Genomic DNA, 15078 nt, shown 5'->3' with positions numbered 1-15078 from the left:
AGCCCCAACCATGCACAGAGACCAATGGGTTAGACCCCAAAATACTTGACTCTCTCAATTCAGAAGTCAGAAACTAGTTGGACTATTAGTATATCAACTCCAGAGAACAGAACAACAACACAAGAAAATTAACTTTTTAATAAAATCCAAAGTGATGCAGGTGTGTAACGTATAAAGAAATGAAAACTGTCCACAGAGGCTGGGCCAGCCTGGAACATGCCACAGAATGGTGGGACTTTTAGCTATACAACTGGAAAGGGTCAGAGATCAAGGTGAGAAAAAGACTTTCTAGGTGGGTAGATATTTTTATCTCCAGCCACAAAAGTCAGGAATGATCACGGCTTGGGGATCCCACTGGTTGATACCAGGGGGGTTGGTTTAAGGAGCACTGGGAGACAAAGGTCAATAAGCAGGAAGGAACCAGACTGTAATGAACGTTCAATGCCAAAGCTTAAAGACATTTAAGCTTTATCTGGGAGGCAATGGAAAGATGTTAAAAAATTCTGAGCATGGTTATCAAATGATAACAGATGTGTTTTAGGAAAGAATCATGTACTCTGCAATGATTTACACCCTTCCCCCTATCATGAGGCTCACTGAGGAAATACACTTTTTAAGAAAGTCTCCGTTGTATAAGTGTATCACGTCCAGCCCTAATACAAATCTTGGTCAGTGGAAAAGAAGGAATTTCTAAATAATTCACTGATTGTTTAATTCTACAGACTATCTTGTCACCAAAAGGAAAAAAAATGATCAAATAGTATTATGAAGTGCTGCATAATATATATTCCTCTAACAAATTCACAAAATGCAAATAACTAACACATTAGTGGCTGCAAGCAGTTCTGAAGGAAAGAGCCTTTTTTAACCGTATATAACAGCATTCCTCAAACTTACCTCATCATGGAACTTTTAAAAGTACAGTATTTATTAACATAATACAGAACTAGTGTTCCAGAGTATATCCTTTTGGAAATTGTACCACGGAACACTTAGTCCTAAGAGAATGAAACTCAACAGAAAGTGAAATCCATTCATAATTGACACAAACGCACACAAAATACACACAATTCCTTCCTTTTAATCAGCATTAGAGACCAACACAAATTTAGAATTTCTCTCTGCACTTGCCCACATGCTGTATCAGTGGTTCCAAACCTTGGCTGCATATTTAAGTCACTTGGGCAGTTTAAAAAATAATAATAATGCTCAAGCTTTAACCTTCCAGAAGAATTAAATCAGAATCTTTAGTTTGGACATCAATAGCTTTTAAAAGATCCACAGGCAAACCTACACCAATGAGGGTTAAGAATACTGCTGTATATTAAGAATTTACTAACTCTAAAATGGTTCACGGTAGAGTTAGGGAAATGGGAAAGGGAACATGAATTCCACTTCTTTCAGTTAGAAAACCTTCCCCTGAAAAAATGAGACTTGGCTATATTTATTCTGCATACAATACTCGATCTCGAATATTCTTGGCCTTCTCTGTACGTGTTCATCATTGTATAATGGTGGTTTAATGCTAACACTAGAACATGCTAAATGGTTGATAGCCAACAATTTCTTTAAGACAAGCTTTAATTTTGAACACGTAGAACCAAATTTTCTATTATTTGCCAAATTGGAATCATTGGTCTCAGAAGTTTTAGTCTGATTCCCATAAAACACAGCCAGAAGTAAACTGCAAAGCCAAAATTTTCAACTGTCCTCCTGGAAAATACATTTTTTAAAAACTGCCTATCATAGAAGGTTTGGGACTTAGTCAAATGATGTTATTTATTTTATAGCCATCATTCCAAACTTGGAAGTTTTATCGTCCAAAAGTATTACAACAGTTGAAAACTCATGTTTCAAAGCATAGTTAAAAGTTAATCTTCCTGGGAATGCATTTTTCCTCCAGGAAAGTAGAGGGAAGAAAAAAGTAATAATACACCCCTAAAGCCAGCACTTACAAAGAAGTCAGAAGCTGCAAAACAAACTATAACACAAAATGTTTGGTTATCCTGGCTATCGTCTTAAAGACGATGAATACAAACAGTATGATCTCCTAAATTTAATCTGGATTTCCAAACCTTCTATTCATCCTCTCAACCTTCCACTTGACTCTGAGTAATTAACTCAGAAAAAGATGATATAATGATATATATCACTTTTAACTCATTTGCTTTCTAGACCACAGGACAGAAAAACATTCTCCACCGTCTCTTATTTTGCCTTTGCAAAGGCACTCAGGGGGTTCTTTCCGTGAGGAATGCCTTTCCATCTTGCCTCCATTAAGACATTTAGGTCACTTTATCACAGGTCTAGAAGACATCTTAACCTAATCTCAACCCTGCTCTCTGCTCAGAAACTCTTCCACAAAGCCTGACCTAATCTTACCCAACATACTAATCATATGTGTTACCTTTCCTTCAAATTCCTGCTCCAACGCTTTCTCCTGAGGGCAGCCTTTCTTGATGCCTCAGAGGAGAACAAATCACTTCTTCTGTTTCCTCTGTTACATGCTCTCGCCACCCTGGGTGGCACTTCTGTGCCACTTCTCCTTTAGAGTGTGACCCCTTTGAGGACAGGGACCAGATGTCGCCTGTTTCCCCTCCACGATCCTGCACCTGCACAGTGTGTAGCTCACAGGGAGGGTGGTAAGTGTCTCATGAATGGCCTCCTTGGCATCTTTGTAAAGCCTGTACTTCATCATTCATTCTAACCCTTTCTTATAAACATCTTTCTCCTTCTGCTTGAAAGCTCTTTGAAGGTAGAAATTATTTCTTCTTTAGTATTCCCATGAAACTAGAAGACAGAGTTTCCAGACTGACAGAGTATGAGGTAGCACGCCATATTTTCTTTTTATTCATTTATTTATTTTTTTGGCTGCGTTGCGTCTTCGTTGCTGTGCACGGGCTTTCTCTACTTGCGACGAGCGGGGGCTACTCTTCGTTGCGGTGCATGGGCTTCTCATTGCGGTGGCTTCTCTTGTTGCAGAGCACGGGCTCTAGGCATGCAGGCTTCAGTAGTTGTGGCACGCAGGCTCAATAGTTGTGGCTCACGGGCTCTAGAGTGCAGGCTCAGTAGTTGTGGTGCACGGGCTTACTTGCTCTGTGGCATATGGGACCTTCCCGGACCAGGGCTCGAACCCGTGTCCCCTGCATTGGCAGGCGGATTCTTAACCACTGCGCCACCAGGGAAGTCCTAGCACACCATATTTTCAATGTGTGAGAGGGATGTTAAAGTGAAGTGGTACTCACAAATGAGAAGAAACACAACATCCATGTTCCAAATAAATACTAAAATATACTACGTCCTCAATTTTGTTAGTAACTCCCTCTCAACATACTGGCTGAAACCAGGAAACATTTAGGCTCTCCCAACCTATCAACCTAAGGACCATGCCACAGAGCATCTCAAACAGCATCTCCTATTGACTTACACATGGATTTGGACAATTGTCTTGGAAAATCCCATAGACAAATATAACAGGAAGAAGTTCTATTTAAGAAAACAACTCCAAGCTAACTGAGTTTACGGTTTTCTTATTCACATGGGATTAAGGTTTCTTGGCAACTCCAAAGTAAACAGCCACATGGGAATTGAAGCTGGGTTTTTTGTTTTTTTTTTTTCTCTCTCTCTCTCAAAAAAGTAATTGATGGAAAACTCAAGAAAGAAAACCGAGAAGGAAACACAGAAGCCTCTATATATTTGCCTGTAGTTGGTTTCATCTCTGGCTAAATTCCTTCATTCCCAATCGTCATCACTTTAACTATTAAGAAGCAGAAAATTTGAATGACTGAATGATAATCTAGAATGACAAGAGTACTAATGGTAATAAATGCTAAGGAAGGAAAGACATACTTATACACTTATCCTAGATCATTTTGATTTCACCAAGGGGGAAAAAAACGGTAATGAAATCTATTTTTTCACCTCTTAAAGTGACAAAAGGCAGCTCCTTTCAAGAAGGAACTTGCCTCCAAAGAAATAAAAACCTGCAAAAGAACTAGTTTGGGACAATCCACAACTGCTGAACATACAAAATAAGAGAGTAACATTCAGGATATTTAATAATTTAATTCAAGGATCATGTTACTTAAAGAGGCAAAGAGTAACAAAGTGTTCTCCCTAACCATTACTAAGAAAAACAGAAAATGTTGTATGCTGTACTAACCCCTCCTCACATTGGCTGACTACAAACTTCCCACAAAAAGCATAACACTGACTAAAACAATATATTAGTGCCAATGTCCAAGGAGAAGGAGGAAATCCTAAAACGTACAAAAAAAGCCCACAGCTAAATCTTTTTGGAAAATAAGGCCAGCACAAGCTTTTTCCACTGAAGATATTAACAGCAATTATGACCTTATGATTCCTTGAATAATGCTGGCAACTGACGAGCAAAAAGAAACACACCCTGAATAAGAATACTATTCATACACATACACACACACACACACACACACACACACACAACATATATATATGTATATATACAAACACATATATATACACACATATATATGAATTTTATTCAGTAAGAGTCTTAATCATATACTGGTATGGTATATTTTCATGTTTTACAATACACTGTGGTATGTATTGTAAAACATGAAAATATACTATACCAGTATATGATGAACATTCTCTCTGAATAGAATTCATATATATATATATGTGCTGCTGTATACATATTTTAATGACCCGTTAGGGGAGAATATCTTAGGTCTTATCTAGGGAGCACTGCTCCTTTAATGATATAACTTAATTTGAGATACTCATCGAGGGGTTCAACTATTCTACACACAGACACCAAAGTTTCTCAAGCACATCAAGAGAAGGGAAGAAGTTTGCAAAAGCACCTACTGAGCCAAACTTGAGAAGCATCACAAACTGTGCCAGCTCCCCAAGAGGCATTACTCACTCTCTCTCTCTCTCTCTCTCTCTCGCTCTCGCTCTCGCTCTCGCTCTCTCGCTCTCGTTCTCTCGCTCTCTCTCACTCTCTCTTTTTTTTTTTTTTTTGGCGGTTGTTGTTGTTCCATGTTCCCTTCTGTGGATGGGTTTCGTCTGCTGCCTCACAGCCGCTTCCCCCTGTGACCCCAGCATTTTCCCGTGGCCCACACGGTCACCCCCGGCTTCTCCCCGACCCCCCGCCCCCGACACCACGACCTTTCCCTCCGCGTCCCCACTACCACTCTAGGTCTTAGTTTCCCCGATTTGTTAGAGACAAGTCTCGCGCAGTGAGTTTTCAGAGCCCGTCACACAGGCCGTGGCCAGTGTCTGCAGAAGGTCCCTCATCGCGTCTGGGCCCACATCTAGGCCTGTCAGCTGCGGCTGGAAGAGCAGCGAAACGGGTGATGCAAAACACCTGGCTCCTCTCCTTTTCTCATGGGAGGGTATGTGGAAAGGCAGGCATATAATCACATAAATGCCAAAGTCCACAAATTTAAAGGTATTACTCAGAGACAAAAGGTAAGAGTTGAATTAGCCAAAGTACAACTTCTAAAGCAATCTATTTTGTCTAAATAAAATGCAAAATTTTAAACGCCATCAAGCAAAAGGCTGTTCTTTAAAAAACAGCAAGAGTTCCTAAACTGAAGAAAGGATTGATTCATGAGATGACCATAAGCCACTATTATAACTCTCCTGGATAAAATAAAATAGTGAAATATCAGACCAACCAACCTTAATATGATTTTGAAATGTGACTGTTTAAACAAAATATAAAAGACTACAAAATCCATACCATTTGTTTTACTGTATTAATTTGCTTCAGCCCTTTGGCTGTCCCTCTAATGCACCACAGTGACTCTAATTCAGAGTCCTACTCAGCAAAACTTAACAGCTTTAGACAGAACTTTTCTCACTATAGGAGCACAGTCCCCCCAAGACGGCATGATAATCACCGATTTACAGAAAATGATTTATATTTTATGAACAACGGTCAAACAAAGTCAGAAAAGCACTCCTCAAGTCCTGGCTGCCACCAACTAGGTCTCTGACCCTGAAAAAAAAAAAAAAAAAAATCTATCGAAGACCATTCAGATCCTTGTCTAGAAGAAAAGGACATGACCACCACCCCCAATTTTTAAATGTACTAATTCTTCTGTAAACCCATTTTAAAGCAGTCAAGCTTAAAGCTCTTTACTAAATGTCACAGCATTCACTGGAGTCACATTAAAAGGCACTGCACTGGCCCCGTCATTTTATGGGCTGTCATGCTGTGGTTGAGTCCTTTTCCCAGGTAACCTTGTGAAGTCCGTAATGAAGAAAGAAAATCATGCAGGAGTTCTGACTACACAGTCCCAGAACCAGGTGAACTCCTTCAAAGGGATGCTTCCCACACTTTCATGTTCTGGCCACCTTAACTGCCACATGGTCTCCAAGCCAAATGTCAGGTCAAGAGTTCAGAGTGACAGAGCATGTGAGCTATCTATAAGTGGGCTTTAACCTGTCAGTCAGGATTCTAGTATCCTTAATTTATATTATACACCTAGTAATGACAGTTGGAGCCAAACATTCCTCTTCAGTTGGATGAAGAATGGCCCAAAAAAAAAAAAAAAAAAAAAAGCCAATTCTTCACGTCTGTGACCAATTAACAGTGCCTGAAAATTATATAATCTTTAGCTACTTCTGGATCACATCTGTATCATGGATATCATGGCCTCACTATAGCTGTACTCGTCAGGTTATACCCAAAATACTGTACCCAGATATTGTTGCCACATGTAAAATCCTGCTCCTAAAAGTGAATAGCATGGTAAGGGATCTGAAAATTGAGTTATATGATAAATAAAATCTAAATATCTTTAGTCTGAAGAAAAGAAGACATACAGATTTTATAAAAAGTATCTTCGAAAAAATTTTTATACCTCCAAATGGCAAAACAAAAAGATCACATGGATGAAAAGAAAGGGGGAAACTTTCTGAAAATCAGCACTGACTAAAAATGATCTGCCTTGTATATACATCTGAGACCTGTACTGTCTTTATACCTGTTGTAGAAGATACAGAAGGAACTTCCGTACTTCATGGGTGGCAGAACCAAATGACCTTTTACACTTCTTTCAACAAAATACTTTATGTTCTACAAATTGGCAATAATTTATGCATTCATGGGCAACCTCAACCTACTTTAGCCATTACGATCTGTTTCTCTCCATGAGGTGGTGGTGATGATTAATCTTGGTTTTAAAAATAATAAGGGTTCACTGCATAGTAAGTATACAGAAAGAATACAAATCAACCATAATCTCATCACTGAGACAGACACTTAACATTTTGGAATAATTTCTGCCCTAGTAATGTTTACATGATTTTTAAGGCCTACATAGTAATCTCATCATAAACTCAATGTGATTTCCCACATGATCCAATGCTTTGAGTTTGGGTTCAAGAGACATTTTAACCAGTAATGACTAAACTTTCACAGGGTATTGATTTAAATTAACTATTATTATTCACTTTAAAAAATCACAATAGCAATTAGGGTACATTCACTGCCATCAAACACACAGTTTAAAGGAACCCCAATGACATCCCCTACCTCCGTAGATGCTGAAAGAGGAATAAAACAGCAAATGTGGTTTTCATAAAGCAGTTGTGTGAAATGACTGCCGAAAGAAAAGCCAAGTACCTGATATGATGACAGAACTCAACAGGTGACTGTACAACATGCTCGAGAATATGAGCTTGACACCCAGGCTCCTCGTATTCAAGTCAACACAAAGACAGAACTTAGAAAAGAAAAAGAGAGAATGAGCAAATCACTTAAGACAGTCTTTTTCTTAATCTTTTCTCACTAACCCTTATCTGCTCGACTCTGATAGAAGACAGAGAGCAAATTAGAAGATATAAAAACAGGACAGATTCTTACCCTTAACAACTTTCTGAAAGATGACCATATGAGAAAAGAATCTTAAAAAGAGCGGATATATGTATCTGTATAACTGATTCACTTTGCTGTACAGTAGAAACTAACACAACACTGTAAAACAACTCTACTCCAATAAAAATTAATTTTTAAAAATAAATATAATTAATTAATTAAGAGATGACCAGAATAACCTGTTTGGGGGGTTGTCCATTTTTTCTAAGTCTTGTACGTGCCAGTTACCCCTATTTAGACAGTTGTAGGAGAAAACAGTGATCACAGACTCTCTCAATGAAACTTATGCTCAAGTCCATAATGCTGTCATCAGAAATAAGAACTCAGGGTCCCTGAATGTTGGCTTTAAGGCCTAACTGTCCATTTGTGATGACATCCAGTGGTGACAACATTTAAGTCTGGAATCAAAATCAACACTCATTCTGCAGCCTCCTCAGCCCATCTTCAGAACTGTGACGTCAAATACTCTTCACTGTATATACACGTCCTCTTGGAATGTCTGAATTGTGAACCACGTGAATATATTACCTATTGAAACACATACCGAGATTAAAACCTTAAATATCCTAATTTCACTTAAATCAAATTTGATTTTAAATGTTTAAGCATAAAGACTCAGTGCTAGAGAAAGTATATCATGGGCTATAATGAAGTGAATTCACTTTTAAGTAATTAAATCAAAACTTATTTCTATGACCAGAGGACTATGACCTATTCAACCTATACAAAATAATGGTCAGTGGAGGAAGTAGAAGCAATTATACTTAGAGATTTCTGCCTCCCCCCCTCCAATAAAAAGATTCAAGTGGTCCCCATCTAAGACCAACTAATGCACTCATTTCGAGGTACAAAGGGAGACAGATATTCCTCCAAGCAATTTATCCCAGAAGACAACACTTGCTACCTTCCAGTCTCAAAATGACAAATCTATTTGCCTAACAACATGAGCTTGAGGGTAATAAAAATATACCACATAAACCATCAAACAGTTTCTTATTTATATTAGTCTTAGTGATAAGCCCTTCTGAAAAACCATAGTTCAAAGGTCACTTTTCTAAACTGACACATTTTAAGGGTATAAAATATCTCTACTTTAAAATATGTGATGTGTACTTTGTGGTGAAACAATGTATATAACCCAATGTAATGGAAAACTTGGCTTTCATCAATTATGACGCCGAATGGATTTTCTCTTCTTCAGCCATTGGGATTCGAGATTCCTAAAGCATTTTGCTTTGATGAATCACATTTGTAATACAATCACTTTACTCATCCCCACCTAATACACTGTAACACATTTTCCCCTCCAAGATCTCGCCATAGTCATTTCACAAGAGAAAGAAAAAAAGTAGTCATTTCACAAGAGAAAGAAAAAAAGTAGTCATTTCACAAGAGAAAGAAAAAAAGAAGTGATTAAAGGAAACAGGACAGACAGTGAGTAAGCCATGAACAACTGGCCAAAGAACTGTAAAACTCCTGGCAGATCATTTCCATGTGTTTCAATTAAAGTTCCATGAGAAGTGGACAAAGAACTAGAGAGAACAGCAATAGTTGTATCCATTCCCTCCTTTTGTAAATATAGTTAGAGCCAAAGAATAAAAAGTACAATTACTGGAGAACTTGCAAATTTCAACATAGAAAAACATTTGGGATGTACCCAATACAAAGAGTCTAATTTGTAATCTCATCAGCCAATCAGAGAATATTAAAAAGCACTTTACATTTTTAATATAGATAGAAAAAAGGACTAAGGGTGTATAAATAGTAGTTCTCCTTCAAAGGTGGGATGACTAAGTGGATGTTTTTTTTCTTTCTTGCATGTTAATTACGTATTTGTTATAGACAACTTAAAAATGACTTGCTATAAGGAAAGAAAACGACTTAGTACAAATGATTAGGAAGTTAAAATCTATAGATCAAATTGAGTATCAAAACATGATAACACAACAATTCTACCAAATTTTTCTAATTATAGTAAATGTTCTACAAACTTTATTTCCTCCATTAAAAGGTATTAGTAGTTGAATTGTGTCCCCCAGAATTCATATGTTGCAATCCTAACCACCAGTACCTCAAACGCGACCTTACTTGGAAACGGGGTCACTGCAGTTGTAATTAGAGAGATGAAATCATTAGAGTGAGCCCTAATCCAATAGGACTGGTGTCCTTATAAAAAGAGGATGTTTCGACACAGCGAGACACACACAAGGAGAACACCATGTGAAGAAGGCAGAGATGGGGACGACGCTTCCACAAGCCAGGAACACCAAAGACGGCAAGCAAACCTCCAGGAGCCAGGAGAGGGGCGTGGACCAGATTGTCTCTCGCAGCCCTAGGAAGGAACCAACCCTGTCCACACCTTGATCCTGGACTTCTAGCCTCCAGAAAGGTGAGACAACCCATTTTTAGTGTGGAAGCCACTCAATTTGTGGTACAAATTTTTAGAGCATCCCCAAAGGATAATACAAAACGTTTCAAAGCCTTAACACACAGAGATATTACCCTCCGACCACGTTCATTTTTCTTTAATCTGTCTTTTGGTAAATAGCGTTTGCAAAATCAGTATTTCCTCCAGATGCTCCTCCTCCCACCACTATGACTGCAGTTACATAACGCCACATAAAGGGGTTTTCTCCAGGAGAATGTGAGAACAAGTGACACATGCCAGACCCAGACCTGACCTGCCTTAAGACCACGGCACACTCCCTCCTTCTCACCAGCTCCCATCTGGCCATGGTGATGACCCAGTTTTAACCATACAGATGAGATCGTGCCTTAAGGAACAGCAGGGCTCTGTCTTAGAAGGAATCTGGGTCTCTCACTGACAGCTTGGGACAATGCCACCCACCAAGCGGGAATACTCTCCTTAGAATGTTACATGAAAGTAAAATAAAGAACTGTTCTTTTTTTTTTCCTTTTTGTTATTGTTTCATTAAAAATTTTACAAAAGATGTACACACTTACTTAAAAATTGTACTATGTGGAAAGGACAAAATAAAAAGGTGTGCTCTCTGTTGATGGTTTTATGTATCTGAAATGTGTACCATTTCAGACCTATATTTTATCTTGTTTTTATATGTATTTTGCAAAACAGCAATCATACTATTTATATGTTTGCTTTTTGATTCAGCAATACATTGCAAGTATCTTTCTGTGTCAGTGGGTAAAGATTTACTTAGTTTTTTTTAAACATTGCATATAATTTCATGATGTGAATACACCAAAATTTATTCAACCATTCCCCTATTTTCGCACTTTTAAGATGCTTCTAATTTTAAAGAACTGTTCTTTAAGGCAAGATATTGTTGGCATTATCTGCTGTAACAGGTTAGACTTTTACCCTAATAGAATATCAGTGTAAATAAAACATTTTAAACACATACAGTAAAACAGTATACAGAAAACCAGGGAGATCTCTGAAACAAACAATAACTGTGACTCCTGGCAAAAGTCTAAGTGTACAGTAAACTGAACAACTGCAAATTATAGCTCCAAATTTGAGACAATACATTTGGTGATCCCAGTAGTTGTTAAACTACAATTTCAACCCTTTGTAGAAATCTACCCATTCTTACTCTTAAAGATATTTAAAGTTTTCTTTTATTTTTTAATTTCAAAAATTACTAATGAAAATAGTAACTATAATCATATTGTTATGATTTTACATATATTTTGATGGTCCAAAAAAACCAAAGTAACATACACAAGTCTCATCCTCCTCTTCCAATCCTCTCCTTAGGGAGAGCCAGTATGAATCCAGGAGGTATCCTTCCAGACTTAGATATTTTTAAAGTCAGGATAGTCAAATTTTAAACTCAGCTCAAAGAGAGGTTCTAATTTTGGTTTGTGATACACACCCCAGAGTAAAAAACCAAAATATATTCTAACAATAAGCATATAGAAACTTCATATTTGCATTTCCCTGGGAGAAGAAAAGCATTTTTTCAAACATGCTAATGACCAGCAATGTGGTTTATTTTTTGTTCCCAAATGTTTCCCAAAATGCCATTAATTTTAATGGAAGATGTGTGACTAGAAGAAAGTCCCTGGAGGAGAATTCAATACTTCTCCGCTCCTTCATTCTACTGGAGACAGACCATAATGTCTACTTCTGTCCGGTCAAAACACTGAAAATTACTTTTCCGAAATTTGGGATGCTTGCCTTTTAGTAAGCTGCAGGGTTTTTCCCAGGGTAAGTATCCAAATCTTATATTGACACTTGTCGATCAGGAAGATACTTTATTGAACAAAAGAAGAAAATGAGGATATTAAAAAGTACTCCATTTAGTTACTCAGAGACTTCATTAACCTGTGACCAAGAATGTAATCTATGATTCCAACGCACAGTTTGTGGGATGCACACATGTTCCTGGATTCAAACATGTGTTTCCATTTAAACTGCTGGAATGTATATATGGCTCTGCAAAGAGTGATAAATATTAGCAAATCTTCTAAGAATGAAGGTCCTTTATGACCACATACACTGTGTTTCGATTCAGGTTTTAAAATGTCTGAGTCACACAAAGCTCAACAGGCTGCTTTTTACATCGCTTTGCAAGTTAAAGAAGAACTCAAAAAAAGAAAAAAAAGAAAGAAAAAATCCTTCCACAGATTGCGTCTATCTGTACCACCACAGCCAACCCAAGGCAAATCTGCTATTTGTCTTCTCTTTTCTTCCCCTTGTGGCAAGCCTGCCCCAGCTAAAAGCAGAGTATTCTGAATTGCCCAAGTATTGAGTACAAGTTGGACATGAACCAACGTCAGACAATGCCAAGGAAGGCGGATTCAGACACAGTACATAAACTTCAACAGCATGAGCCTAAAAAGCAGGGGTGGAAAACTGTGGTCTGGCACATGCTATTTGGCCAGCACAGCACTTTTAAATTTTGAAAATTTAAATCCCTTTAAGAAAGGCCGCCCAAACAAAGAAGGTACCTCATCATATAGGATAGTACACCTCACCTTGCACTATGAACTCTCCGATGTCATATGCCGGCCAAATGTTTGAAGTATGAATGCTGCGTGAATTCTTCCACATCTGAGCCTTTTTCCATTCTGTTTCTTCACCTAGAATGCCCTCCCCACCCACCCAAGCCTACCTCCACTTGGCTAATTCCTACTCTTCTAAAGACCTCAACAAGTCCTTTTTAATCTCCTCAAGTGCCAGTCAAGTGCTTAATCCTGTACGGCCCAGACTTTCCTGCTATTTATGCGGCTTTATCATCAAACACCAGACTAATTCCTTTAGGGCAGGGACTACGCCTTGCTCATTTTGGTCTTTCCAGTGTGTTGCACAACACAGCAGGTGGTAAACAAATATTTTCAGAATGAAGAAATGGCAATGCCAGTATCAGCTCTGAAAATATTCGCTTTCAATATCCTTGGAAGAGAATGCAGATGAATGATGAAGTTGACCAAAAACAAAAAAACAAAAAAAAAAAACACAGATCACACAGAAGGCAAGAGAATGAGGAGGACTGTAAAAGTCACATCTGGTCACACAGGTGTTTTCCAAAAGTTTGATGACCCTCTACAGTGATATTTAACCTCATCCGTAGTTGCTGCTGTATTTCACTCTGGGACAAACTGTGTATTTCTTCCTACACACATGCCTTCTGGAAACCAACAACAAACACACAAATATAATAAATTCAACTGAACAAAAGAAAGAAGAACAGGAACTCGAGTCAATTTCTTTGAAAAGACAGACATCTTCCCTTACATAAAACACTTATTTTAAAATAGAGCTAACCAGAATTAATCAACTGCTCTCCCCACTATCTCAAATCATTTTCCATCAGTTCCACTCCTATTTCCCTCTATGACTGGCCAGGCTGGCTTCACTGAAGGTCAGAACTTCCGGAGGGCAGCCAGGGACAGAATGGACATGGTTACCAGTCGTGAGCAAGCAGGTCTAATGGTGCATCTTTTGCCAATTTTATTACCTCGCCCATGGTCATGCTTACCAGAAATGAAGAAGCTGTGAGGGACTCCTTCTCTCCAGCCCCCTAGGCCAGGTACGTGTTTGGGGAAGGAGGAAACAGGCGTAAAGAAGATAATCTGGGCAGCAGATCTGGCAGTCCTCACTGCCTCCTTGCCTCCAAGGGAAAACTTCATTAAATTTGCCCAGAAGGAGCCCCCTTTGAATGGTTACATCCCAAACAGCCTACCACCCTTTCCTTGCCCCAAGCGTCTCCAGCTATCTTATCAAAACCTACTCTCCTTCCTATGGAAGGGGCGCTTTCAGGGGCTTCCAGTGTAGCTGCTGAGACAGGTACATTTCTCCTTAATTATCGCCAAGGCACGAGTAAAAAGTGACTTACCTTCTGAAAAAAGTCTTCCCCACTTTTGCCTTTTCCTTCAGCAGCAGCTGTAAATAAAAATGTATACATTTAAAATAGTTTCGTTTTTCAATCTATGTATTTAAAAAACTCTCGAGTATCAGGTATGAGAATACAAAGGTAAACAAGATACCAGCCTTGCTCCCCCAAAGCTCAGTGCCTGTCGATAGGCCTCATCTGTAACGCAGAATGGATACAGAATAAAATACTAATCCAATCAATCAGACATCTTTAGATAACTCCACACTCCTTTTTCTGTCTGAAAGCCTCACAAGTCTCTATCTTCACACATAGATGAAAGTAATCTTGTTTTCTCATAGTCAAGGAACTACATACATGAACAAATGCAACTACCAGTAGAATCAGCTGTAGTGCTGTGAGCACCTCCTGTCTGTAATCAGTCCCAGGCGTGAGGTTGCCTTTTCAAGTGATGGCTCATCCGACAAGGCCTACTCAGAGCAATTTCAGTTTTATGCTTTGCAATGACTGTATAATCTACTTGGATTTCAGCTGGCATCACACACTACACTTTAACTCACTCCTTTTTCACATTTACGAGAGAGACAAAACAACAAGAGAGTTAAAAAGCCGCGGTGAAGGTCCCAGACAACAAAATTTCACCTGAGATTAATTTCAAGGTCATTGCATTTGAACAATCATTTTCATATCTGAATGGTAGCCTATAAATAAAGGACAAGCCCAGGTCTTTACGCGCAAAAGTTTTACGGTTCTGTGAACATTTTCTTTTTAATCTGTGGAGAGACAGGAACAAAGAGCTAATGGCATCTTGCTTGCAATAGCATCAAATTGCACCTTTCAGAAGGCAAACACCAGGTCTCAGATTCAGGCACAGTGTGGACG

At 38.6% G+C, this 15078-nt stretch overlaps 1 protein-coding gene across 4 annotated transcripts in view; it reads right to left on the bottom strand.

Annotated features, from left to right (window-relative positions):
- Nucleotides 1–15078, bottom strand: part of BICC1 (BicC family RNA binding protein 1) — a 305324-nt gene that overhangs the window by 188486 nt on the left and 101760 nt on the right. For 3 of the 4 annotated variants that reach the window (XM_057531574.1, XM_057531573.1, XM_057531575.1), the window contains exon 2: nt 14200–14246. In XM_057531574.1, the coding sequence (XP_057387557.1) occupies nt 14200–14246 (47 nt within the window). Of the gene's footprint in view, nt 1–12838; nt 12947–14199; nt 14247–15078 lie in introns of those variants that run through there. The other variant, XM_057531576.1, reaches the window with a different exon arrangement.

Source organism: Balaenoptera acutorostrata, chromosome 16 (assembly GCF_949987535.1).
Source record: "Balaenoptera acutorostrata chromosome 16, mBalAcu1.1, whole genome shotgun sequence".
Taxonomy (NCBI): Eukaryota; Metazoa; Chordata; class Mammalia; order Artiodactyla; family Balaenopteridae; genus Balaenoptera; species Balaenoptera acutorostrata.
The sequence above is the reverse complement of the archived record's forward strand: the minus strand, read 5'-3'. Positions and strand labels throughout refer to the sequence as shown.